Here is a 26,060-nt window from a genome sequence, read left to right as displayed (position 1 = left end):
TGATAGCAGATTTCTATGCTGGTAGCCAACTGCGGTAGCAGCGATAAGTGCTACCACCATCATGCATTTTGCGTAGAAAATATTGTAATGCTGTTGATAATTTATCATAGAAACTGGTATACTTACTGATGATACATCAATCTTTTCATGCATTGAAATTTTATTATTTACATGTATACGTTTGTACGTATGTTAGTAACTTACCGACCGAGTTCAATATTTACCCATGCTTGTGGGTGGGGCGAGGGAGAGAGAGAGAGGAGGAGCGTGCGTTGCTTGGAAACAAGGACCGAGATAAGGGGAGGTTTCCCGTTTCCGAGTTTCCGGCTGTCACCCGGCTAGACGCCTGCCACTGTGCTTCGCTCCGCGTTATTCTCTCTCGCTCGCCCAGTGTTTATAAAATATACTCGTACGTTTTTCATCTCTTCCCTCCGATATCGTCGTGTCGCCTCCTCCCCCTCCCTCCCATCCACCCCCTATAGCGGTGTGTTTCTACGTGAATTACACGAATGTAAAAAGACAAAAAACGTTGTTGTACGACGACAAGAAAACTGTTTAAATTGTGGAGTAAGTAGAAATATATCATTATTTTTCACTGTCGTATATTACCTTGTCGAGATTTTTCACTACCGTTACGTTTTTATTTCGTGTCTCCGGGTTATACCCCATCGCAAGGGTGGGGTGCACAAAACCTTACCCCTAGAATATTAGTCATGCACCCACGGTGCCCACGGCCTTCGTGCAACCCTCCAACACACGATCACACCCGCGTACGCGTTGACAATTCTTTTTTCCGATTGACCTTAGCGTTCATTTCACCGTATGTATATACTATTGTAGGTGTGTGCATATTTCGTATATAGATATAAATGTACGTGTGCAGATAAAGGTAACTGGGATTATAGAATCGCCGCGTGTAATTCCTCGGCTTTCACAATTCAATTTAGCGATGGATTTCAAGTCGCGACCTTGCCTTCCGTGTTTCAAGGATCCTCGACATCTCTTTCTTATGTGATTTATACATATACGAATTCGGGTTGTCGAACGTTCTTACGAATAACTTGTCTTTTTCCATTTACAAAATTCACGAAACTTTGGACACCACGCGCTTCAGCTTCTGTGTTTTTTGTCGCATGTTTGTTAAGTTTATCGACGACAATCCGTCAATCTTTTTTTTAGTGTTTAAATAAAAATTTGTGCGGGAATCGTAAAGAGCTACTTCTTATTTTACATCGATTTATTGTTGTTTCAATTTTTTCTGTACAAACTCACCTGTTTTTCATTTGTGTCGAAAAATTAGAAACGCTTTTAACAAAAAATTAGCAAATAATTCATTGCTTGATCAAATGATAGAAAAATGAAATTCAATCAGAAAAAAATAATGAAATAATTCAAAAACTTGTTAAATCAGCAAAAAAGTTCTTTTTTCTTGTAATAAAACATTGAATCGTAGAAATCTCATTTAATATTGACGATAAGGAACGTCATTGTAGGAAAATTAGTGATATTGGACATTTACTATTCATGCAGTCTTACATTTACATTCCTCAGATTACATGCTCTAGGGTACAGTTTCAAAAGGAGAGAGGGAGAGAGAGAGAGAAAAGAGAAACAAAGATTGGTTAAATTGGTATCAACATGGCTTGGCGTTTCAAGGCTTCCAAGTACAAAAATGCCACGCCGATTGTACCAAAGCCCGAAGCCTGTATACGTGACATATCGGTCGGTTCATATCAGACGTATGGCAATAATATTGCCGCTTCAGCAGCTTTTATGGCATTTAACGTTGATCATAATGGTAACCACGATTCCTTATTTCTTCAATTTATTTTATTGGAACCTAAACATTTAATTTGAACAGCACAATGGTTACTTGGTCAAACTAATTCTTATTTTTTAGAATATTCATAGATCAATGTGATTATTCATTATTAGATCTTCGATGTAATATTTATTGGTTTGAAAGTAAATTTGAATAATTGTCAATTTATATTCATCCGTTATACTTATTTTATAATACTAAATATGTCAGTTCTTAATTTTTTGCGCAATGGTCTTAGAGATGTTGGGTTTTCAAAAAATTTCATCAGTTAATAACAATGACAATCATAATATGAAGAAAATGAGAGTAATAAGATTTTTTATAATTATTTTTCATCAGGATCGAGTTTGGCAGTCTTGCCACTGGAAGACTGTGGCAGAAAGAGCAAAACAATGCCATTACTTCACGCTCATGCGGACACAGTGACTGATATGGAGTTCTCTCCGTTCCACGATGGCTTATTAGCAACTGGTTCACAAGATTGTCTTGTAAGATGTGCTCCGATTAAAATTACCAATAAAGTTCATTCCTTTTGACGCGGGCTTTTGTCTCATTTGTTTTTCTTATTTTAATTCTAGGTGAAATTATGGCACATACCAGAAGCAGGATTAGAGGAATCTTTGTGTAATCCTGAGTGCACATTTTCACACAGGCAGAGGCGGGTCGAGGTTGTTCGTTGGCATCCAACCGCTGAACATTTACTGACCACAGTTTCATACACGAATTTGTCGTTGTGGGATGTCGTCTCGCAGCAAGAACTTTTCTGTAAATTTCGTTATGTTGCTCGCAGGAAAAAAAAAGCTGTGGGTTTATTATGAAAATATGGATGACTATGGGTACTGATAATATATTGTTCTTTCAATTGAAAAGCAAACAACGAGCACTCGGACGTGATACAGTCGTTGAGCTGGAAATCGGATGGGACGTTATTGGCAACGTCGTGCAAGGATAAACAAGTACGCGTGTGCGATCCTCGAGCTCCAAAATGCATCGTTAACTCTTGTCCGAGCCATCAGTCGATCAAAGACTCGCGAATCGTCTGGCTCGGTAACGGCAACAGAATATTAACGACTGGTTTTGACGCTGTTCGCTTGCGTCAAGTCTACATCAGGGACCTTAGAAACCTCAACGAACCCGTCAAAACAATCGAGCTTGATTGTAGTACCGGGTACGTTACAATTACCAGTGTATTCATTTTTTCCTACCGACATTTTATTCCTCATATTAGTACTCACGATATCCTTCATAGACACTTCCGAAATTTAATGCATCAGAGCAATAACAATAACATAAAAAATCTACAAAATTTGAAACTTACCGAAGAGTTATCGACCGCGCATAATCGTGCATAACTATAAAAGTATCACCGAAAAATACGACAATTGTCTTTGTTCTTTGTTTTTTTTTAATAGAATTTTGATGCCTCTATTCGATCCTGATACGAATATGCTTTTTCTGGCGGGTAAGGGAGACACAACCATTCTTTACATGGAAGTTACGTCCAAGGATCCGTATCTGGTTGAGGGTATAAGGCACAGTGGCGAGCAGACAAAAGGTGTTTGTCTCGTGCCCAAACGTGCTCTCAATGTAATGCAAGCCGAAGTTAATAGAATCTTACAATTGACTTCAAATATGGTCATTCCGATAATGTATCAAGTTCCACGAAAGGTAACGATTTTACAACGATCGTGTATTTATCGAGCGGAAGTGAGGCTGTACTTCGACAAGTCAATATATTTCTTTTATTTAACAGACCTATCGGGACTTTCACGGTGACATATATCCGGACACAGCCGGCTGCGTTGCCCAAAATACTGCAGAGGCATGGATCAAAGGTCACAATGCTCCAGTGCCAAAAATATCCCTCGATCCTGCCAAACGGACCAAGGGTGAAGAATCCGTTACTGTAAGTATTTTTAGATTTTTTTCTTTGTCATTTGTATCAATTTCCTTTAGATATGACACATTCATCATTTTTTTCATAATATTTATGTTTAAAATAAATTATTTATTTATGTTGACAAATAGAATGGTTTTAGTTTTAATTTAAAACATTACTTATATTTTAAATGGCCCAAGGCACTTAATCGGTGTTATTGTAGCGTTATTTTCGTTGATATTTCGATCTTTTTCGTTGCGTTGCATCTGTGTGAGCTTTCATTCTCTTTCAAGTTTAGAAAAAAATGGTAATTTTGATATCTCAGTTATCAGAGTTCTGTGGTAACAGTAGCATGTACATAACGGCTGCACCGAATGAACTTTCGAGGAATCATTAGACCAACATGTTTTTCATATTTTAAAAATAACTATTTTTTTCATAAAAACTCAGTTTCAACTCTTAATTGATAACATAGAAACGAATACCGACCGAATATCCTGAAATGCGATGGATAATTATTACATAACAGATCGATTCAATTTGTTTCGTAAAATCGAGTTAAAGATAAGAAAAAAAAAACATTCAATATACTCAGGTTTAAAACAAATTTCTCGTATGACTGTATAGATCAATAAGCATCCTCAACGTCATAGTAAATGCGCTTGAGAGTTATTATTTATGCGAGGTCGTAAAATATTCGTTTGATGTATTTTTATTTGCGTATTTTTGTTATGTTCACGTTCAGTTAATGTATGTTAAGAATGTCATCGAGTGTAGGCTGCGTGTGTTCTTGTTATAGTAGTTATTACCGTTGTGAAAGCTGGAATGTGGTTGTTTTTTCATTAGAAGAAATATATGCGTTCAGGCCAACATTTTCGGAAACAAGAGATTATTCAGCACTCTTATGATATTTATTTTATTTCATGTATAGCTTGTTATTTTAATTTGGTAAATATTTTTTGGTACATCCGTAGCAAAAAGTTTGGCGTAGCATCATTTCGAGCACGCTGGATCACGTACGATTGTTCGTTGTGCGACGAATTTGCAAAAATTGTGCCTGCGATTGATTTTGTTTGATTTAACGGCAATGAAGAGCAATTCTGTCAGAAAGCAATGTAGAAGTTGGTTCTCATTTTTCAACACCTGTGACGTGATAATGAGGAAAGCTTGAACGTGATCTCCAGATACACAAAGGAAATTTAGCGAGCTTGAAAGAGACACAACAAGAAATTAAGGTGGAACAAACGAAGGCGGCAAAGTCGTTACACGCGACGCCAAAAGGTTTCGCTCAGCCGATAAAACCGCTTCAACCTGCGTGCCCGGAAAAAGAAAAAAAGACGGAGATGGAATTGGAAAAATTAGGGGAAAAATTGCAGGACGAATCACCTCGCGCCCCCGAAACTGACGACGACAAAGTGAAGATGCAAAATAGCAGTGGACAAACGATACCGCCGAAACCGTTGCCGAGATCCTCCCGAGCTAACAGTATTTCTGAGGACGAACCAAAACCCGTTGCACGACCACGCACTTCGCCGAGCCCTGGATCTGTCGTCACTTCCGTAAATCCTAATATCGTCGGCGGTTACAAGGTTCGAATGAGGGATCTATAGGAAAAAAGCAAATATCAACGATTTAGGCCATTTTTTAAATTTTTTACTTTCAACTCAAATATTGGATAGGTTTTCAAGCTTTATGACAATAATATCGCTATACTTGGATTTTTTGCACAATTTTTCATTAGATTGAAGATTAGTGCGAGTATGAATATTACTGTAATATTTAAATTGATTACATTTTCTCATCTTTATTGAAATTAAAATACATGTCATTAGGTTTTTACTTTCATTTTAAGACATTGATCTTTTCCCCCTATTTTATACATGATGCAATGCTTAGTGTTCCTCTTCATTACATCCACCAATTCGAGTAGTTCTTTTAAATCTCGCTTCATATGTTATTTATTGTAACTAAAACTATAGCGATAACATATTTGTAACTTGGGTTAGAATTGCGCTTGAATTGATGAGGCGTTTATTATTTCAATTGGAGTTTTATATTTAGTGTGTAGGTTCACACAGACATAGATTAATCTATTATTCGTTGTATTTAAAATTATAATCAATGTTGTTTTACTCGGACACATTTTTTTCTGCTCGACGATTCGTTTCGTTTCGATAGAAAAAAAACAGATAAAACTACAATCCCACGTCTTGAGTCGTTTGCTCCTTCTATCCATTGCTGCAAACAATGCTACGAGATATTTATTTCAGCTAGAGTTAATCTTATGCGTTTTCGTATACTTTTTTTTTTTTAAGATTTTAAAGAAAAAAGAAATTCATCTAACAGTTGATAAATCACAAGTGAGCTTCACAGAAATGATTTATTTTATTTTATTATTTTCATTATTGATTAATTACTTGTCGGAACATGTAAAATTGAGGTTAATACATTTGGGTATTTTTGAATAATGTTTTCACAGCCTCGTCTGGGACCAAAGCCGTTCCAAGCAAAATCGGGGAGTCAAGAATTCTCGTTTGACAAGGTGTTCTCGGTACCTCAGGCGCCAAATAGCGAGAACAATGGTTTTCAAAATGAGACGGGAGTAATGGTTGGTGAAACAAACGGTGACGCGGAGAAATCGCCGACCGAAGATATCGAGAGAATAAAAGAAACGGAAAATGGAAAAAGTGACTCAAGCTCGATGGAGGAAGACGCAAATTCGAGTGACTCGGGCTACAAGCCAAAAACACCAAGCACCGCTGAAAGGCGCAAAGTATTCGAAACGAAAGTTAAAGACGAATCACCGGAGAATGAGGAATCGGGCAACTTTGAGCGTGGCAATTTAAACAGAAATTCAATTGCAGAAAGAAGAAGGCTTTACGAGAGTCGTTCCGTCTCCGTAACCGATGGCAATCTTGCCGAAAAAGCTATGGGCTCACCAACTGCTCTCCGAAGAAGAGATTCCTTCAAAGCCAAAAGCGAAATTATCAAAGAGGACGAAGTCAAAAAAATCGTCCCGATGTTGCGCCAGCAGAGCATGGATCCGCGGCTCGAAAAACCCGAACCCATTACAACGCCGACCCCTAAGAGGACCTCCACTGTTTTTGGTAATTATAATACATGACATTTCGATTCAGGTTACAATAACGGTCCTCCGAACCTTCAATGATATAAAATCGATATTGACTGAAATTCATAGATAACGATTGATTAAAATTCAGATTGAAAAGAAAATTTCAATAAATTTGTTTTATTCGAGCTCGCAATCACTAATTTTGGATTTTAAAGGTCGTGTATCGAAATTCAGACATCTGAAAGGAACTCCGGGTCACAAATCAACGCATATAGAAAACATAAGGAATATAAGCCGTCAGATTTCCGGTGAATGTGATGGTTTTCACGGTAAGCTGAGAAACATGAAAATTATTGAGTCCATTTGAATACATTAACGAAATAAAAACATGGTATTCAAATACAATATTCTACGATATATTATTGATTGATAATAATTGATTATACTTTGACAGCTAATTCCGATCGTGTCGCTGTTCCTCTGAGCGGACCAGGTGGCAAAATAGCCGTTCTCGAATTGAAAAAAACGGGACGATTAGCCGATGGTGTAATGCCTGCGCTTGTTCATGGTGCAAGTATAATGGACTTTCAATGGGACCCCTTTGATAATCAGAGGCTCGCAGTCGGTAAATAATTCGTTATCGTATCCCCCATTTTTTTCATTTGTTTCTTTTTCTTAATTTCATGATTATTATTATGACTTTTCGTACGTAGCTTGTGACGACGGTATAATAAGACTGTGGGAAGTGCCGGAAGGTGGTTTGATCGAGCCAACAAACGTGCCAAAATATACGATCGAGGCTCACACCGACAAGATATATTTGATTAAATTTCATCCACTGGCATCGGACGTTCTGGCCTCCGCGTCTTACGATACGACCGTTAAAATTTGGGACTTGTCTCCATTGGGTGCGGGCGAATCTGCAATAGGAAAGATCACATTGACCGGTCATACAGATCAAATATTCAGTTTGGCGTGGTCACCGTGTGGACAATATTTGGCAAGCGCGTGTAAAGACGGCAAGCTCAGAATTTATAAGCCGCGAAGCAGCGAGACTCCGATAAATGAGGGAAAAGGGCCCGTTGGCACGAGAGGAGCTCGCGTCGTTTGGGCCCTTGATGGACGATATCTGGTCGTTATGGGATTCGACAAGTACGTTCTCTTTTTTCGCACGACCCAAACGACATACCATCGGAGCTTGCAATGAAATAATTTTTTTTTTTTTTTTTTATACGACATTGAAGATGAGAAAAAAATTAATGCATTTTGGTTATTTACAACGGTTGTGTATTTTGTTGATTATTGATTTCAGAGTTTCGGAGAGACAAATTTTGATATTCAAAACTGATAAGCTCAATTCACCGGTGAATTGCGTCGGTCTGGATGTGTCACCCGCCATCTTAATGCCATATTACGACGAGGACAGTTCTACACTCTTTCTCACCGGCCGCGTAAGTTGAATAATCTTCATTGTTTAATTTATTTGATGAATTAGTGATTACCGAAAAAGCAACAATGTAAATTTCGCAGGGGGATTCAACGATCTACGCGTTCGAAGTGACCGAAGAACCGCCATACTGTTGTCCTCTGAGCCATCATCGTTGCGCAAGTTTGCATCAAGGTCTCGCATTTTTGCCGAAAAACAAATGTGACGTAGCTGGTGTGGAGTTCGCATCGGCGCTCAGACTCACAAATAATACGATAGAGCCATTGAGTTTCACCGTTCCCCGAATCAAAGTAATTTACTTGTTCGTTTTTTTTCACAATTCCCCAACATCTTCGAGCCCATTAACTTAACTCATGCATTAATGTACACAGAGCGAGCTATTCCAAGACGATTTGTTTCCACCTACAAAAGTCACGTGGAAACCCACACTTTCCTCCACAGAATGGTTTAACGGTATCAACAAACACGCACCAAGAATAAGTTTAAAACCAGCCGGAATGGATTGCCGTAAGTGATGAAAAGTTACTTCTAAATAAAACGTTGCTCGTTGATAGCCAATGTCGCTGGAATAATGAAATGTGTGCTGCATTTGATTGTATCCCTTTGTGAATTTGGAAAGAAGAATTGAGCGAGCATTGAAAAAAATAACAATCTCACCGATCAATTATTATATTTATAGTAACTGAAAATCAAGGTCAAGGCGTAGTGACGGCACCAGTTTCAGCAAAGCAATCCAGCGGTCAGTTCAACGTATCGTCACAGTCTTTTGGTAGGATGGGCTGGAATCCCGAGATGGCCGGTTTGGTTAAGGCAAAACAAGACGAGGTGAGATTTCGTTTTCTTTCATTTTCGCATGATTGTGCACTGGTTTTGAGCATTTGCCATGAGTACACGAGTTTCTTGGAAGTTTACACGTACGCGAACGTATTCAATCTGAGCTACCCAATTGATGGGAGTTGATTCTGGGCCAGTTCCAATAAACCCTTTTTCATTCTACTAATTCCAAAATGGTGATATTGTCGCTGCTCATTAAAATCAGCTGAAAAGTACACGTAGCAATTGTCCAAGTAAAGTTGTTTTGTAAAATTATATTTGAAAAAAAGCAACAATTGCGTGGCTCAGGTGAGACTTGTAATCTTTATTTATAACATGAAATAAATTGTCGTATCCGTCTTGCGAGTGTATCGTGGTGTGCTGTATGTGGTAGATCCAAAAAAATATGAGCAACTATGTCGGGGACGTGATAGAATGTTCGCTGGAGCAGGACCAGATGGAGGGCGTTGACGAACACGAATGGGTAGGTACAGTATAGAACAAAAGAAAAGTCAAGAGTAAACATGCTGCCACTGATGCGTCAAAAATAGCTCGATTTCTCAGATTAATGTTCGATTTATTTACAGACTAAAGATTTCTTGACGTATTTTTCTCATTTTTAGGATGAATAAGGGAGGGCAATGCCGAAAAAGGACAGAACGAAAAAAGGAAAGCAAATTTGATCGAATATCGGTAGAATTTTCCATCCGCACTCCGCTGAATTTGCGAAAATGTTCGTTTCCAGTTATGAGATATATCGATAAAGACCGAGCCATGGACGAATGGAAAACGGTATATCGATCTTTGCTCGATTTATCGATTTTATGGTTTCAATTGATCGATTGATTTTTTTTTTTTATTAAACCCACGGGTTTTTCGTTGTTTTTTGAGTGCCACGCAATTTATTTATTTGTAAATTACATGCAATTCTCTTAGGACGTATTGACAGATTTTTTCGCTATAATTATAATTATCATTAATTACCGTGTTTAGACACTGTCGCTATTAGTTGAATAGCATGTTTAGCTTCCATGCGTCAAAATTGTCGGTGTGACTAAATGAGAATTCTCACGAAAGCGTTGCAATTGACGCGTGATTATCGCTCTAGTCTGGAACGTTTCTTATTATATTTTTTCATACTTTTTTTCGTTTTTTCAAACTCATGTATTTATATATATATGAAGTATTTTTATTTCTCATTAGCATACGTAATCCTAACGCTAATGGCTTAGTATTATAATTATACGAATATGGGCTAGACTAGTAATTAATTCGGTGGTGAGCTTCGTCGTTGCCCTCGTTTTTAAACTGGAAATCATCAAAACATTTGCTCTCTTTATTCATTTAATTCAATTTTGCACTACATTGGAGCGTTCGGAACTACGTAAAGTTAAAGCGCACCCATGTATCTCAAATACTCATGGAGACCGATTTCGAAAAAAAAAACGACGACGAGGCTCTCCAACTTTGAATCATAAAAAAAAGATCGCTTATAAGATCGTGCCATTTCGAGGTTGCAAAGTATCCGAAAATGAAAAAAAAAAAAAAAAAAACGGAAAGGCCGAGACGTTTTTTTGTGCTTTTCAAGCGAAAGTTGTCAGAGCGAGACGAAACGAAGATCAACGAGATATGTAATGAGCAAACATAATTTTCGAAGGAAACATTGAAACTTGATGCTTCTCCAAGAGTAATTGGATATTCGGCATATTTTGAGATTGCGCGTGTGATATTAGTGAGTGATAAAACGTTGGAACCCATTTAGAGAGAAAATTCGACTCTTCTCTCCATGCATTCATTTCCTTTTCCCTCTTTACCTACTCCCCTTTTTTCGCACGCACACGCTCAATAAGATATATCGGTATGAGAAATACGTTTAAGTAGCGAGTATACATTATGCACGAATGTAATTAACGAGTATCCTTCCCCCGTCCTCCCCCTTCCCCGCCCATCCTCTATCCGATTCCTCATGGACCTGAAATTCCATCAGCGATTTTGAAGACTCGGAAAACTTCGAAATGAAGAATCATATCGATCGAAATCCAGAGTCCAAGGAGAATAGTCTCGGTGAGGAAGGAAAAAAAAACTTGATTTGAAAATCTTGAATCGTTGCGAGCTAGGATCTCCTCGCCATTCGCTCAAAAACCTACGATTCGAAACCCAAATAACCATGAACCGTTATGAAAAGAACAAAAAATATATATCGTCGATAAACAGACAATTCCAGTTTTACACCCTTTTTTACATCGGGAGTTCGAGACGTTATTTTTTTCAACGTATGCGTCGTGTTTTTTAACGGAGACTTTTACGAACGCAAGGATTTTTGCTACGCTATTTTTTCTATTACTCGATACATTGTTTCGTGATTGTAAAGCGATAGGCAAGGAAAAAAATGTTTGATGAAAAGAAAAAAAAGGAGCAAGAGCATAGAAAAATGAATGGAAGAGAACGAAAAAAACGTTATGCGTAAGAATGTCATGACCTAATTGTACGTAAGGAGTAATAACGTAATTTTTAATATGGTGCTAAGCACGAGTGATTTGTAAACGACAAGACTATCTCGCCTCGTCGCTCTCATGTCACTCGCAGGCATGCACGCAACACCCTCTCTCAACCAAGGAAAGCACTCGACTCGTCTTTTTTTTTACGGGCAGTCGAGACATGAATAATAATAAAACAGAACTAAACAATGAAAGACCAACGAAGTGCCAAATGAACAAATTGACTTCGTAAAAAGACCGACGGTCACTCCAACGTCGTACACGACGTGTTCGTAGCTTGCTCCATAAATTCCGATGCATTCCATTAAATACTCTAAAAATAAAAATTTCGTATGTCATTTACGAATTATGCGTTCAACTGATCTTTTTTTTATCATCTATTAAATTATGCACGGCCATTTTTTACTTCTATCATTTGTAAACTGATCGTTGATGCCCATTTCCTTCATAATAATTTTCGATTTATCATCCTCCGGGAAAGAATTCAGTTTTTCCTTCTGGAATTCTTCTGCTCTCTAAGAAATAATGCCAGATTTTTTGCGTAACATTTAATGCGATATTTTCCTACGATTGTACGGTACGCTTTCGAGATAAGCAAATTTATACCCATGCTATATGATGTATTGAAATTATTTGTCAATTTTTTTTTCCTATTGCCAACAACTGATTGCAACTTGGAAACATTTTGTCCTTGCATTTATCCATCATTGACAGAATTTCAATGATGGATGGACCATCGTTTTTGATGCGAAACTTGCCATTTTTTCACAAACACAATAAAAAAAAAAAAAAAAAAAAAAATGCCTTTTTTAAATCAGACCAACCATCGTTTCGCGTCACGAACGATTTTTTTCCACGTAGTTTTGTCGTGTAGTGACGTCTCTTTGTATCGACTTTATATCTTACATGTATTTCATCGATAAAAAAAATTTCTACCAAATAAACAAACGAGTCATGTGTATGTTTATTAATGAAGTTCCTCGAACCTTCGAATCTCGAATCGAGAAAATAATCGAATTTCATATTTTTCGGAATGTTCTGTTTTTCATCAAGTCAATATTACAAATACACCATTAATGGTTTTAAGTTTTGTAGTATAATTAGCAAAATAATAGGATAAATTCAGATTTTATATTTTGTTCAGGAAAAACAATATAAATGTAATTTTTATTAGTTTTATTAAAAATACAGCAGTCAACTGGCACCGCCTACACGATCTCTGGGGATGAGCCTAAGTTCCGAACCGTGCTTCAGAAAAACGGTACCTGAAACGAATGAATAGTAATAACCATTTCACAAAAGAAAAGCTCATGACAAGAAATTTAAATGCAATTTTAAGAGAACAATTTCCGGTTAGACCGATGCCGGTCAGACTTTCTTCCGTGCTTACCTGCCGTTTGTTGTGGATTGATGCCGATACCATCGTCAGTAATAATCGCAGACGTAGCAGGTGTAACTCTGAATTCTTCAGCAGCAAATTTGAGAACCGCAGTGAAAGGCGTGTTCTCGGGAACGCTGAGCCTAAGGAATAAATTTTCGAAGGTGTTTTTTGTCTTTGTTTGATCGATCGAGGGTCGGTAAGAAGAATAAACGAAAATAAAATAAAATAATAACAGTTGGAAATTGTATTTAATTCATTCAATGACTAGTTCTAAATTTATACAACAGTTTTGAATTATTATGATAACGAATTCCATAGAGCACAAATGGGTAGACAGTGAAAAAATCAATAGCACGTCGATTTGAATTTATCGTCGTGCTCACTCCGAAAAATCACTCGTTTTTATGAATTTTGTTCAACATAAATGGAATTTTTGTACAACATAATTCGTGCAGAATTTAATGGTAAAAATTCACGTGGAATATATGAAAATTATTAAATTCTGATGCCCATACAGGATCGAAGATTATTCTTAGAGTAATGCCTCGTTCTTGAAACACTTGATAGCGTTTTCATAATCGAAAAAAAATTGTTCACAAACATTCACAGACGGCCAAAGTTTTTGTACATATTTGTCAAATTGCCAAGTGTCGAAATTCTTAAGAATTAATATAAAAAAGAAATAAAATCTGTTATCTCATCGTGTCTCGCTCGACGTCATTCCACACGGAAGTGGTAGCGCTAATTTTGGCGTGTTCGAGGCGTTGGAAAATGATGGCTCGCAATTGGTCGGAGGATCGTGAAAGGTTTTTAAGCGTTCTCACCAAGTCCTCGTAATGGAACTCGTGCTCGCTGTGCCAAGAATTATCTCGGAATTGCATGTTACGTCCGAAATAAAAGATGGCATCGAAAAAATATATTTGAAATTGGGGATAGGTCAAGAGTCGACGGAGTATTTTCGTTTCTAGATTAGTAAGAAAGGCGAATAAATTTGGCTCGTAATCGGAGGCAAGCGTGGACAAACGTTGCATTATTAGATTTCTAACTGGACTCTCGTCCTCAAGAGAGGATGCATAATCGATCAGTTTATCGAGTTCACCCTCATCCACCATTTTCTCAATACACAGGGAGACTCGATCGACTTTGCCACATTCCACTTCGTTTTTCCAAGCTCCTAAAATCGTCTCGTCCTCTACGACAGTCTCCGGAATTCCCAAATTCATCAACGACTCGAAAATAACATTCGTCGACATAGAAATTTCTAGCAAATTTCCAAGAAGATTTTTTAGTCTCTCCGCACCACAGTGCTTGCCGTAAAATTGCAATATTTTGTCCATTGCCAAAGTTGGCACATCCGGATCTTTTAGATAAACCTCCACCATGCCGTCACAAGCGAATCTCAATTGAGAAATCGTTGGAATTACTGTTCGTTTTTTATCTCTGAACCAACGAGCTCGCAAATGGCTCTCCAGACACTCAGTTTTGTTGTCCTCCGTCGCTCGGGCTACCGCAGCTTCCACAAAATGACCCAATTCCATTACTTTATTCACCTCTTCATCCGTTGTACTCTCCGTAAAGCCAGAACTCTCCAGGTGCGCTATGTAATTGTCAAACACAAGGAGCACTCTCTCGACTTCTTCCTCCCCCATCTTAATTTTATTTCTAAGACGTCGTTGCCTTCGTCTCCTTTCGACCCTTCATTTTTGTGTACCGGCTTTCATCTTCGTTTATCTGTATCAAAAGTAAACCAACAACTTCCTTAAGGAAATACCGATATTACTTCAGAGTCAAAATCTTCTTAATATATGGAATCAACTTCTTCCCTCAAATATGTTACGTCCATTTATTTTTTCAAGTTGGTTCGATCAATCTGTTAACTTCATTGTACAGAGGAACTAGAGTATCTGGCACCTGTGTTTCATATAATTCGTCTGATTCTGAGATGTAATTTAACATTTGTATTTTGTTTATTTCAAAGTCCTCAAAGGAATCCACCACAATTTATCGCATTTTTTCAAAAATTTTCATATTTTTGCTGCACACGAAATAAAACCTTCACCTCTGCACTTGTACTTATAAGCTGATTCAACTATGGAGCAGAATTTCTACTTCCCGAAGACTCATTTTCTCAGCTGGAAGGTTTGGCGGTTGAAAAAGAATAGTTGAGAGGGTAGCTTTTTTATTGTATATAATGCTACAAAAAATTTAAAGTGAATTTTATAAATTATTGTCACGATCTAAATTGAGAAAATAATGAATTTCAATGATTAACGATGGAGAAAAAACTTTCGTGATTTTTATTTGTCAAAGTCAAAATGAATGTTCAATAGTTCCATAGAAAATCACTTTCCTAATTTTTTGGGAGTACGAGACGAAAACACGATTGAGATAACAGAACTTTTATGAAAAAAAAAAATATCCGATTGTTCACTTACACTTTGAACGGAAGTTTAGGATCAGATGTCAAAGTGATCTTGAACGTGACCTTCGCTCTGGAAAAATAAATTGCGATGAATTTGCGGAGAATCACATTGAAGACGAAAAAAGCGACATTGTTCAATAACATATGGATACAGGTTATGTTGGGTTCGATGGGAACCCATTGATTATAAAATACATGTGAATATTGAGTAAACACTATGAATATTAAACAAATGAACGCTAAAATACTTACGCCATTTTGTTGTTTTGGCTCAATTTTCTTTATCGTAAAAATTCGTGACTCGAATAACAGCAGTCAACTCAGCCAACAATGTTACTAGTTGGTGAAAGTTAACCTGAAAGAGTGAGCTGATTTGACTGAATTGTAATTTCTGACAGGCGTGGTAGAAACAAATGACGAAATGCATCAAATTTTTTCCGCCGTACTGGGGCGACATCTGTACGGCTATATGCAAAACTGGTAAAATGCAAAAGTAGCAGCGTGAGTACCGTTACTGCCAGTGAACCAAAAGATATGCAGCTCAAATTTTGGAATTCTTATATTGTGATAGAAAAAAATCGTACCCTCCTAAGTCACATTTCGATTTTCATATAATTTTTCTATTCCAAGCTCGACCCCAGTCATACGCCGCCCTATTGCGAGCCTGAATTTAGTAACTTTACGGGTCATATTCGAGTTATCTATATATCCAGTATTCACGCGTTTGTACATTCATTTTTCATATTCTCTTCCGCGCACATATTCTGCATCTGTAATATTCCAAAATGGTTTTATGAAGCGTGCAATATTAGAGCGGGAAATGCATGCGAAATACGGAACATAATAAAAATGTTTGGTTACACCGTTTGTGAAGGAGAAATGTTCTCGATTGAACAAAGCTCTCATATAATTCAAATGAAATATGCGAGTGCCTCTGCGTGAGGCGTCATTGCAGTTTAAGAATTTAAATTTCCGTAAGAAAAGGGGTATGCATATATTTCCTGCGTGGTGAATTTTGAGCAGACTCTTATGGAATTCGGTCCGAGAGTGCAATGAATTACAAAATGCGACGAAACATTATTTTTGGGAAAAGAAACAAAAACACAGCCGTCGATTCGTTCGGATGAATCGTACACGAGTGACAAGCTCGATGTTGCGTATACGCGTAGTCAGAATAATTCATTCATCGGGTGTATGTATGACCGAGGCGCATGTGCATCGACCGTATCAGCTCCGCTACCTTTTATTACCCCCACCGAATCTTATCGCTCCCTTATCGCGTAGTAGTAGAGCGTAGAATCGCGGTGGGAAGGGATTCCCCGTGACACGCTCGTGTCGCCCTTCAGTAGGGAAGTGCGCGCGTAACGCGATGCTTTGCAGTGTTCCTCGCATCGTGGCGCTTCTCTCTTTCGCTCTAATACACGTTCACGTACTCGTCAAATTATCCAATTTTCTCGGTGTTGAAGGAGCTCTTCCACCTGGAGCCGGTAAGTTCAATTCGCTCTCCCTTTCTTTCCTTATCTCATATTTATTTTCGTCTTGAAAAATCATCGATCGCACTATTTTTATTGTAAAAATAGTCGGACGCTTTACGCGTATGACAACGGGAGGGCACATCGATTTTTAACTCATGCTTTATTTACAAAACTGGCATATGTGTGCGTGCATGCCTGCTTGCCCGAGGGAATGATGTCATTCTGTCATAATAACACGTTCGTTTACGTTCCGTACGATCGTCGCGTTGTTCACTCGTTATTTTTTTTACTCAAAGTTTTGCAAACGAAAACTGCTCGAGGAAAAATTCAATTTTCATTTTCTTCGACACGAGTTGACGAGACAGTTCACTGGTAAAAGCAGACCTCGCGATTCATTGACACTTTTTGCTGCTCCAAACAAAAAACATACCATTTTCGGCCTTCGACCTAACGGAACGAGTTTTCCGTTGCGACGAGCTCTTTTTTATTATATATTTTAGAGAATTGAAATGAGGAGTGCTCGCAGAGTTTGACGAGCAATTGAAATCGTGTTTCGAGCTAAGGCGGCAAACCTACTCTACGAACGCGAAAGATAGAATGAACCGCGTGCAGGTGTTTCCGCGCGAGCAATCGATATTATACCGTTCTCTATCACGCGGTCAGAAGCCGCAATCTAGGTAAATTCGTTAAATTTCCTTTCTCACTGGAATCGCTGTATACTTTCGTAGGATGTGACCGCCGACCCGTCGAATCGCTCTTCCGTTGCACGCCTCTCGAAAAGTTTGCCGGCTAAAACTTTTATTTCAAAATTATTGTACCGAACCAATAAGTAGGATTTCCGAGACGTAATCGCATCGGACAGGATGGATTGCAGCAAAAATTTTGTTTTTTCTCTCACTCGCGACGATCGCGATCGTCGTTCGATCTCGATATTCCGCGTCAGAAATGAAATTTTTTGCTTGTTTGGAAGATAAAAAAATCTATCGAGTCGTGCGGAAAGAATGATTTTTATAAAAACGAAAAAGAAGAAAAAAAATAGGATAGAGCGGTCGGAAACGAGAGAGTATCATTCGTTTCACCATAGGAACTCGCTTTTCTATCGATTTAACACTTGCAATCGCCAACGCTAAAAATATCTACGGTGTATATACGAGAGTGCCAGCAGGCAAGAAGGGAATCGGAGAGAGTGAGAAAATCTTTGGACTCGCTTCCCAAAGTGTCTGTACTTCCACCGAACGATTGCGAGCCTCGAGCCCTCGCATCTCCGATTAATCGTAACTTTAATTAGTTCTCGAGCAGTCAACGTACATCGATTTGACGGGAGAAAGACGGTGGAGAAGTACGCGAGAAACATGAGACAAATGACTCGATAATCGGTGACGACGCACGAGTTAAAATGTTTGAAATATCCTACAAAAAATAGCCGATATCAAAAGTATTTGAAATGCCTTTTTTCCTGAGAGGCATAGGAAACTTCCGGGCCGGAAACGCAAACGGACCGTGCAACCAGGTCGTTCTGACACTGATGCTAAATAACAGATGACTGAAGAGACGGGAAAAGAAAAAAAATACACAAATTTACCAAACCGCGATTCATTGCACTATTCGGAGACACTCGTATCCCCCCCCCCCTCCTCGTTAAATCATTCTAAATCCATTATTTTCCGTTGAAACGAACGCGATCGTTCGAATGAGATGAAACTGAAGGAATCAAAGTCAAATTTACGTGCAAATTGGAGGAACGAAGAGAGTACTTTAAAATAAAAACGAAAAAAAAAACACAATAGCTTGGAACTGATGGATCAACGACCTCCTGAATCGAGGGTTGTTATCCCACGACGATTCGAACGCATAAAGTATATATAAATGTATATTTGTGCGCGTTAAGAGAGCACGTTATTTCTCTGATTGTCGTGGTAAAACATCGTTCGACGAAGTTCGTAATTGCGTGCGCGATAGAGTCGGGCCACGAGGATTCCCGGGGATTTCCTGCTTCGCGAATAACATTATTCGTTGAGTATCATTACTCGACATTTACTGTCATCGACAATTAATCCCGCATTCGACGATTACACATCCGGATATATGCATTAATTCTAACGTACTATGCTAATTACGTATATCAACCTCTTCTGGCGATTCGATATCGAATGTAAATGCTTCCGTGATAGCTCGCTCGAGGGATCGAGCGACGCATACATGCAAAATGTGGTAAATCGTTGGGGAAGATCTCACGAAAGTCAGCGATGCTCATATTGTCATACGAAAAGTCGTCATCGCGCGCGACTCGTTCATAAATTGAAAAACATCATGATTTTTCATATATATTTATATTCGTAAATAAATAAGGATGCACCTCTTTTTGAAAACTCTTTCAAAATAATCCTGAGATCGTAATAAACCAGTGGGATTTTTATTTAAATTTTATAAAACCGAAAAGTGTCTTAAAAACTATTTTTTATTTATAATTTTCAATTTTCGCGCGGAAGCGCTAGCCGCCATGTTGTTGCGGTTCGTGACGTCACTCCGTTAGTAAACAATACGATTGCGAAAGATCAAATAACAAGATTTGTGAATATAATGAGTTGCAATAACTTGTAAAATTTCAAAATAACACAGAGCGCACGATAAGAATCTGGATTGTCGTTTGCTATGGCAGTGACGTCACGTTGGAATCCAATAGGGCGGATGGCGTTTTAGACATTTGAAAAATAGATGATAAAGGACGATATTTAAAATTGAATTATAAAATTTACATTGCATTTTTATGAATAAATATTGACGTTTCTCGTTTACTTTTTACGAAATCTATCATAAACATGCATTTTTATATAATTTTTTACATTATGTAAAATACCCTATATGACGATTTGAAAAGCTTCGTGTATTTTGATTATTCAATTTTTTCCATTAATTTCGAAATGATGAATCGATTATTCATCGACATTGCGTGAAAACTTTGAGGCAATCGTTGATATTATTCAATCGCATTTGAACGAATCGATTCACTCGTGGAAAATTGTTCCATGGAAATGATTAAAAAAAAAAAAAAACACTATAACCAGCGTCGTCGGGAGTTGCGATGCGCGAGTGCGAAAATTGAAAATGAACCTTTGATCCAGAGGACGAGATAGTCTTGATCGAGCATTTGCCAGGAAGACGAGTCCATCTTCAAGATTTTTTCTGGAGCGGTGCGGAAGACGCGCCGCCATGGCTAGATCCGGATCAAACGTTGAGTCTGTACGAGACGCGAACGATTCACCATACAGCGACGATTTATGTCCCGGATGACGGGACTACGACGGGCGGACGAGTCGGAACACCGGCACAAGATTCGCCACCCGCTCCTTACGATCCCGGTTGTACTTCTTGCATCGATCCAACACCGACTCTCATCGAGGCTGACCAAGACATCGGAGTCCTCGTCGGCGATGATCCAGGTCCAAGGTTTGTTTCTTCCGTTGTTTTCATGATCAATCACTTTTTCTTTGCAAATCATCGTTTATCCATGTCCATCATGGGTATCCACACGGATTTGGTAAACGATTTTTGCTTTTAATTATTATACGGAGAGAAAAAATAGTAAGAATTATTATGCCGCCATTGCGGAGGTTTTTATAAAAATCATCATTTCCAAGTAAATTTTATGAATAAAAACTTTGAAATTACGTATTAATTGTTCTGACAAATTGTGCTATTTTTTCCTACGTACTTCACCGAGGAGACATTATAAAATTTGTGTCGACTCGATGATGAACTGTAAAGTAGAATTATTATGCCGTTTTGTTATGGTCAGTAACTGTTTTCACAATCGAAATTTACAGTTGAACATAGTTAAATTTGAGGAGCCCGAACACAAGCATCGATGATCTGCCAAAGTGCTTAGAAATTTACTATGGTACTTACATAGCAGAATTTGTTACCGATATATTTGTTTTGGCATCGCACCATCTACTTTCATTTTTCTTCGACTATTTTAAGCGAAAAGTGCAGAAAGTTCCAACCGGATCAGCGATTGTCTCTCTAGCAGAGGGTCGCGCCGAGAAAAAAAAGGTTGATTTTTCGAAAGTGTTGAACATTTGGTACATTTGAAACAAGTTTTCTTTTTCACTAATGAGTAATACAAATAAATACACAAAAAATTTTTAGTGCATAGATGAACAGATTAATCAATAGAATCATTCGAGGCTACACTTTGTTCCAATTAAATTTCAGTTAATTTCGATGTTATTTATATAGTTGCCGAGGCCAAACACGAATTTGTTTGGCTGTACACCAAAACTCTGACGATGCGAACTTTAATGTAAGGCATTTAATATACGTATTTTTATTTTTCAACTCATCAGATATTGGCTGTTAACGGTTCTCAAATCAGGGGAAACCGTTCCCCCCAAAGTGGAATTGCGATTGGCACGTTTATATCGCGCAGCATTTTCGAGACAGCAGCAACGTCATTTGGGACTTTTAGCTACGGATCCGCGTCTCCGAAGAGCCGCGACAAAACGTCGTGGGTCGTTGGACACTCGCACGCCGATTTCAAATCAAACCGGATCTAATGACGTAATAGCACGTTCAATCCTCCGATTTATCTGAATTCCATCAAATTATAATTAATGCGAACGACCAATTAAATGCTTATATGCGTCAATGAAATATTGCAGAATCATACGGAGTGGAAGAGTGTTGGTAAAACTGTTGGGAGATTGGAGGAGTCATTGAAAAATTTAACGAGAACGGGAAGTATCGAACCGAAACTTATGAGGCAATTAAAGATACCGAGGTTCGTAGATTTAACGGAAAGTGAGATGTTGTTGGGAGCTCCGGAAGAATCGGCAACGATCCCTTTCGAAGATGACTCCTCCGATCGGAGCGAGTCGTCGCGCGCACGGGGGCCAGGCCCGAGCAGAGTTGGCGAGTCGAAAAAGCAAACGTCACAATCGTCTTTCGTCGTATCCGGTCTGGTTGGGCCGCGAGGTCGACGTTATCAGAGCACGAATTCCCCTAATAAGACGCGGACGTCATCGAGGCCCTTGGAAGAATCGCCGGAGACGAAAAACAATGACGAGGACTCGAGAGCGCACAAAGGGCCCTCGGCGAATTCCGAGAGTTCTGCCAAATTAATAAATCCGTTGGTAAATCAAACGGCAGAATCGAGCAATTCGAGCAAATCAAAATTACGCTCGCTCGGGATCGGTGTTGTGCAAGTGAGAATGCAAAATATGAGTGTCACAGAGACCGGAAGCACGAGGCTCGTTTATTCCGTTCACTTGGGCGGAAAACCCGTTCCAGCGGAAACTGCCGCGAAAGACATGGCCCTTCTCTCCCCTCAAGAGGTCGCCCTTGAACTCGGAGTACCCGTCATTATTCAGAGCGAACGTAAGCGAACTGGCTAAACAAACTGAAAAACACCGAAAACACGCATGAAATTTCCATGCACATTTAAAAAGTTGCACGGTTTATCCGCACGCTCGGCCACTGATCGAGAGGATGAAAAGTTAGCTCTCGCATTAACGCGTTATCCTGCACGTTTTTTACTACAATAAATAATAGACTGTATTTTTCATAACGGGACGTTTCGTCTAGCTTACTTGAAAGAGACGCGGCCGTTGGCGCTGTCGCGAAAACGGGATGCGTGGTTACTCATCGGAGCAGCTGGAGCTGCGATAATTCTCCTTACGCTGGTAATAGCCGCTGTGGTGATTGCGGCTAACAGGAAAAGGGCCCACAGCGCTGTTGCGGCACCGCCGGTCGAGAGTATTCTTAAAAAAGATCGCGGCTACACTCCGACGACTCCGGGATTCGACAACACCGGTTATACCTCGGAGACCGAAGCCAGAGTGAGTAGCCGACTTGTACTAATGCTTTTCATCACTCTCATTTATTCATCTTTTACTCATCTACAAATCGTACGAATATACATCCTCGAAATAACTTGGCCCTGCCTACTAGCGATCTTATTGTACGCGCTGGTGTGTTCGGAGCTCGAAGAATTGAGGAGATTCCGAACGACGTTTTATAATTGATTGTTAGCAGAAAACGAGGAACAATAAAATGTACTTTGCTCGAGAAAAATAATCGGTTGTGCCAACCGTACTCGTCTCGTCTATGTACATTGATAACTTGCACACACCGGCGGAGAGGTTCATCCACCCCGGGTGAAGTAAACACGAATGAATAATATCGTACGAATCAACGAACTCTGCACAAAATGTGTAATCTCGCGTGTCTTCAAAGATAGTGTGCGTGACTTTCGAGTTTGCCGTTCGAGCTTTATGTAACCGTATCTCATAATGTTAGCTCACTCGATACGCTGCTCCGATCGGACTCTGAGGTACATACTTGCTCGTGACATTTGCTATAATGACGAAAAAAAAAAAAAAACAATCGATACGAGCATCAAGCATAACGCGATGGCTTTTTTTAAAAGAAGGAATAAACAACTCGGGAAATTGCAGCTTTGTCATAGCTCAATTACGGAGAGTAATTATATATTCAATCGTGAACTCCGAGTCACGCGAATGTTGAAAAAAGACACCGCGGAGGAATTTTTTTAAGCGTCAAAGTTTAAGCTCCGAATCGTTTGTTTCGCTTTATTTTTTTGCTCGTGATTTTCGTTGTTCTTCGCATGATCCCCCGAAAAGAAAGGCCGAATCGTGTGCACCCTAAAGCTTCGATGTCGGGACGCAATATCGATTATAACAACGAGCCCCCGCCGCCTCGCCCCGAAAGAAATTAGTCGAATCCGCCCGTAATTCGTGATTCATTGGAAAAAGCATACACAAAGAATGTGTATCGACGTTCTCGCGGTTACTTTTCACAGACGCAGACGGACGGTACCAGTCAGAGACAAACCCCTGGAAGTCATTCAAGATCGCCGATAACTCCGCTCACTCCTGAGAGCCTCGAGGACGACATACAAGAATTGTCGAGCGACAACGATGACGAGCTGAGGAGACAACGGAGCGCCAAGTCTTGGGATATCCAAGAATATCCGGAGTCACACAAAAAGTCCAGGTAACCGTTTACGAAAATATTTGAGGGTGCGTTAGAGATTGAAAGAAAAGTATCGAAACTTGGAAATGTCGGATATTAAAGGAAAGCCGGACGGAGAAGAGTGACGAGAACGAACGCGATTGATCAGCCGAGAACGCCGGACTCGATGGATAGCGTTATAAACGAGGAAGAAAATTTGGAATCGCTGCAAGAGAGCCGACTCCGCAAATTAGAAGATACAGCTTCGCCCCATTCCTATCTCTCGATGCCGTCTTGTAAATTGTTCCCCAGCATGAGAAGCGTCGAGCCGCTGTCAAAAATCCTCGAACCCGTGGTCGTCAGACATTTGGATCTCGAATTCGAGACGCCGGAAATGGTCAGACGAGCTAACGGAGCTTGCGATCACCGGAGCAATCAGGCCGAGGGGTTGAGCAGAACGAGAAGCGCCCTCAAGGATCCTGGCGTTGTTGGGCCAATCGTTTGGGATCTCAGACGTCAGAGAGCCGTCGAAGGTCACAAACTTTCCTTTTTATTCCATCAATTACGACATGTTTGTCCGCCATTGGGCCATTAAAATTTGTATATATAATTTCATGGAAAAGCATGCGCGGCACTGATTTCTCATAAAAACTCGATATTCCATAATTTTGCGAGACTCCGCGGGCACATTGCGATATATTATAAAAAGAAAAAGCGCGCGGCGTACCCTCGGCCCCTGCTCGGAGTCGGGTCGCTCGTGGAATGTAGGAAGAACTCTCGAAACATTTTTTTCTCGAAAAAGATATAAATTTTGCGAGCAGAAAGCGGGGCTTCCGAAACAGAGGGCGGAGAACGTACGACGGTGTCGGGTCCGGTGGGTCGAGCAAGAAGGAGGCTCCACGAGCTGCTCGAGGATTCTTTCAGTCTTTTCGGAACGAGGGAGGCGAGATCGCGGGAACCGCCGGGGTGTTCTTCGTCACGACCGACCTCAGCCGCAAGGTCGATCGATCACCAGATCGGAGGAATTACGTTTTCCGAGTCGAGAGGGAAGTCGGCGCACGTGAGGTTCGTACTTTTTTGAGCTCTCTATATATATACAGCGAGATAGAATTTCCGCGAGCGTCATCCATCAATTTGGAATAATTTGTATCATTTGAATTTGCAGCCCGGTAGGAACGCCGATAAGCCAACCAAAGACGAGACCGCGTACGTCACTGCCACGGGGAGGGGAGAACGCCGAAGAGATACCGGAAACGGGAAACGCGGCGCCGCATCCGCGAGGTGCGTGGGGCTCGAGGCCCCTGAGCGCAGGGCCTTTTCATCGGCCGAACTTACCGGAAATCGACGTCAATCGTGTGCTAACCGATCATCAGCTGCCCTCGGAAGACCCGGCGGTACCGCTCATAGCCGCCATTAGGAAGGAGCTCGGTAAATTTACCCCGGAAATGAGGTCTTAGCGCGGGAGAGCTCGGTCCAACGCTCACACGAATAAAGAGGAAACTCTAGTCCTTTGGGTATTTTTTTTTATCATTTTTTTCCAACACATCTGCTCTATTACTCACTGTAAATATTCCATACCATCCGTTAAATACTAAATTAAAATAATTATTACGAAATGGGATTCAAGTTGTATCCGAATGTCACCGCGAACCTTCATTTTTCGTCTCGTACAAATCCCTGCCGATTTTTTCATCATTATATTTGTACTTTTGCATGTATACGCTTGCCCGAAACTGCCACTTCTGTACGAATTATATAACAGCCGATTTTTTTTTCTCCATTATGATGGAGCATTCGTATTCGAGTCGTTTTGAACTTTGGAGCGCACTAGTTTCGTACGAATAGTCGTATGGATGGCACGAACGGAATGCGAAGAGATGAATGAATTTATACTGTAACCGCGGATGACGCTTGTATACCGAAGGCGGAGCAGAAGAAGAAAAATTGTATTCGTTACGAATGAAAAATGAAAAATGATGTGTATGCGTCACTGAAAAGTCCACAATCCGTCCGATTTGAATAAAAAGATTTGTGTACGATTGAAATATATATGGAATATTATTCTCATTGAATTCGAGACAGAAATTAATGAAACTGATTCGTAGTCGCGGAATGAAATAGTGCGTGTTTTATAAATTATTCGTTACAGAGATTCTCAATGAATAGAGGTTGGATGGATTTGTCTCGGCGTCGTTTCACGTCGTTCCATCAAAAGTGACCCACATAGCGTAATATTCGAAAAAGAGAAGCAAGCGCGGTCACGCTCGTAAATCAAAGT

At 39.7% G+C, this 26,060-nt stretch overlaps 3 protein-coding genes across 8 annotated transcripts; 2 read left to right on the top strand and 1 right to left on the bottom strand.

The window, feature by feature from the left end:
• Positions 1–288: 288 nt before the first annotated feature.
• Positions 289–12,346, top strand: pod1 (coronin pod1). Of its 5 annotated transcripts, none has more exons than XM_043428516.1 (18): positions 289–567; positions 1,566–1,798; positions 2,162–2,310; positions 2,401–2,587; positions 2,693–2,990; positions 3,235–3,490; positions 3,576–3,728; positions 4,886–5,290; positions 6,181–6,808; positions 6,990–7,103; positions 7,229–7,399; positions 7,488–7,926; positions 8,087–8,225; positions 8,305–8,511; positions 8,593–8,728; positions 8,901–9,046; positions 9,429–9,518; positions 9,658–12,346. In XM_043428516.1, the coding sequence occupies exons 2-18, from the start codon at positions 1,639–1,641 to the stop codon at positions 9,664–9,666; spliced, it is 3,687 nt and encodes a 1,228-aa protein (XP_043284451.1). In that variant the 5' UTR covers positions 289–567; positions 1,566–1,638; the 3' UTR covers positions 9,667–12,346. The 5 variants fall into 5 exon arrangements, with proteins under 5 accessions (XP_043284451.1, XP_043284442.1, XP_043284467.1 ...); XM_043428507.1 differs by having other exon boundaries at positions 1,552–1,798; XM_043428532.1 differs by having other exon boundaries at positions 1,531–1,798.
• Positions 12,347–12,472: 126 nt separating this feature from the next.
• Positions 12,473–15,774, bottom strand: Ufm1 (Ubiquitin-fold modifier 1). Of its 2 annotated transcripts, XM_043428633.1 has the most exons (4): positions 15,588–15,755; positions 15,349–15,405; positions 12,923–13,053; positions 12,473–12,797 (listed from the first exon to the last, which is right to left on the bottom strand). In XM_043428633.1, exons 1-4 carry the CDS (start codon positions 15,590–15,592, stop codon positions 12,727–12,729), a joined length of 264 nt encoding a protein of 87 aa, XP_043284568.1. In that variant the 5' UTR covers positions 15,593–15,755; the 3' UTR covers positions 12,473–12,726. The 2 variants fall into 2 exon arrangements, with proteins under 2 accessions (XP_043284568.1, XP_043284559.1); XM_043428624.1 differs by lacking the exons at positions 12,473–12,797; positions 12,923–13,053 and adding an exon at positions 13,143–14,644 and having other exon boundaries at positions 15,588–15,774.
• An 864-nt stretch (positions 15,775–16,638) lies between these two features.
• On the top strand, positions 16,639–25,827 carry LOC122415956 (uncharacterized). The gene is made up of 9 exons (XM_043428570.1): positions 16,639–16,822; positions 19,933–20,257; positions 21,157–21,370; positions 21,472–22,186; positions 22,394–22,647; positions 23,631–23,824; positions 23,906–24,315; positions 24,604–24,847; positions 24,948–25,827. The coding sequence occupies exons 1-9, from the start codon at positions 16,705–16,707 to the stop codon at positions 25,237–25,239; spliced, it is 2,766 nt and encodes a 921-aa protein (XP_043284505.1). The 5' UTR covers positions 16,639–16,704; the 3' UTR covers positions 25,240–25,827.
• The last annotated feature ends 233 nt before the right edge of the window (positions 25,828–26,060 follow it).

The sequence above is a fragment of the Venturia canescens genome, chromosome 1 (genome assembly GCF_019457755.1).
Source record: "Venturia canescens isolate UGA chromosome 1, ASM1945775v1, whole genome shotgun sequence".
Taxonomy (NCBI): Eukaryota; Metazoa; Arthropoda; class Insecta; order Hymenoptera; family Ichneumonidae; genus Venturia; species Venturia canescens.
The sequence above is the reverse complement of the archived record's forward strand: the minus strand, read 5'-3'. Positions and strand labels throughout refer to the sequence as shown.

What these genes read in the sequence shown, in the direction of transcription:
- LOC122415956 (XM_043428570.1), top strand. Translation starts at nt 16,705, where the DNA reads ATGCTTTGCAGTGTTCCTCGCATCGTGGCGCTTCTCTCTTTCGCTCTA. An exon ending in GAGTCACACAAAAAGTCCAG is followed by an intron (nt 23,825 to 23,905) that starts GTAACCGTTTAC and finishes CGGATATTAAAG; the next exon opens with GAAAGCCGGACGGAGAAGAG. An exon ending in GGGAAGTCGGCGCACGTGAG is followed by an intron (nt 24,848 to 24,947) that starts GTTCGTACTTTT and finishes TTGAATTTGCAG; the next exon opens with CCCGGTAGGAACGCCGATAA.
- pod1 (XM_043428516.1), top strand. Translation starts at nt 1,639, where the DNA reads ATGGCTTGGCGTTTCAAGGCTTCCAAGTACAAAAATGCCACGCCGATT. An exon ending in GAGGACCTCCACTGTTTTTG is followed by an intron (nt 6,809 to 6,989) that starts GTAATTATAATA and finishes TGGATTTTAAAG; the next exon opens with GTCGTGTATCGAAATTCAGA. An exon ending in TGAATGTGATGGTTTTCACG is followed by an intron (nt 7,104 to 7,228) that starts GTAAGCTGAGAA and finishes ATACTTTGACAG; the next exon opens with CTAATTCCGATCGTGTCGCT.
- Ufm1 (XM_043428624.1), bottom strand. Translation starts at nt 14,562, where the DNA reads ATGGGGGAGGAAGAAGTCGAGAGAGTGCTCCTTGTGTTTGACAATTAC.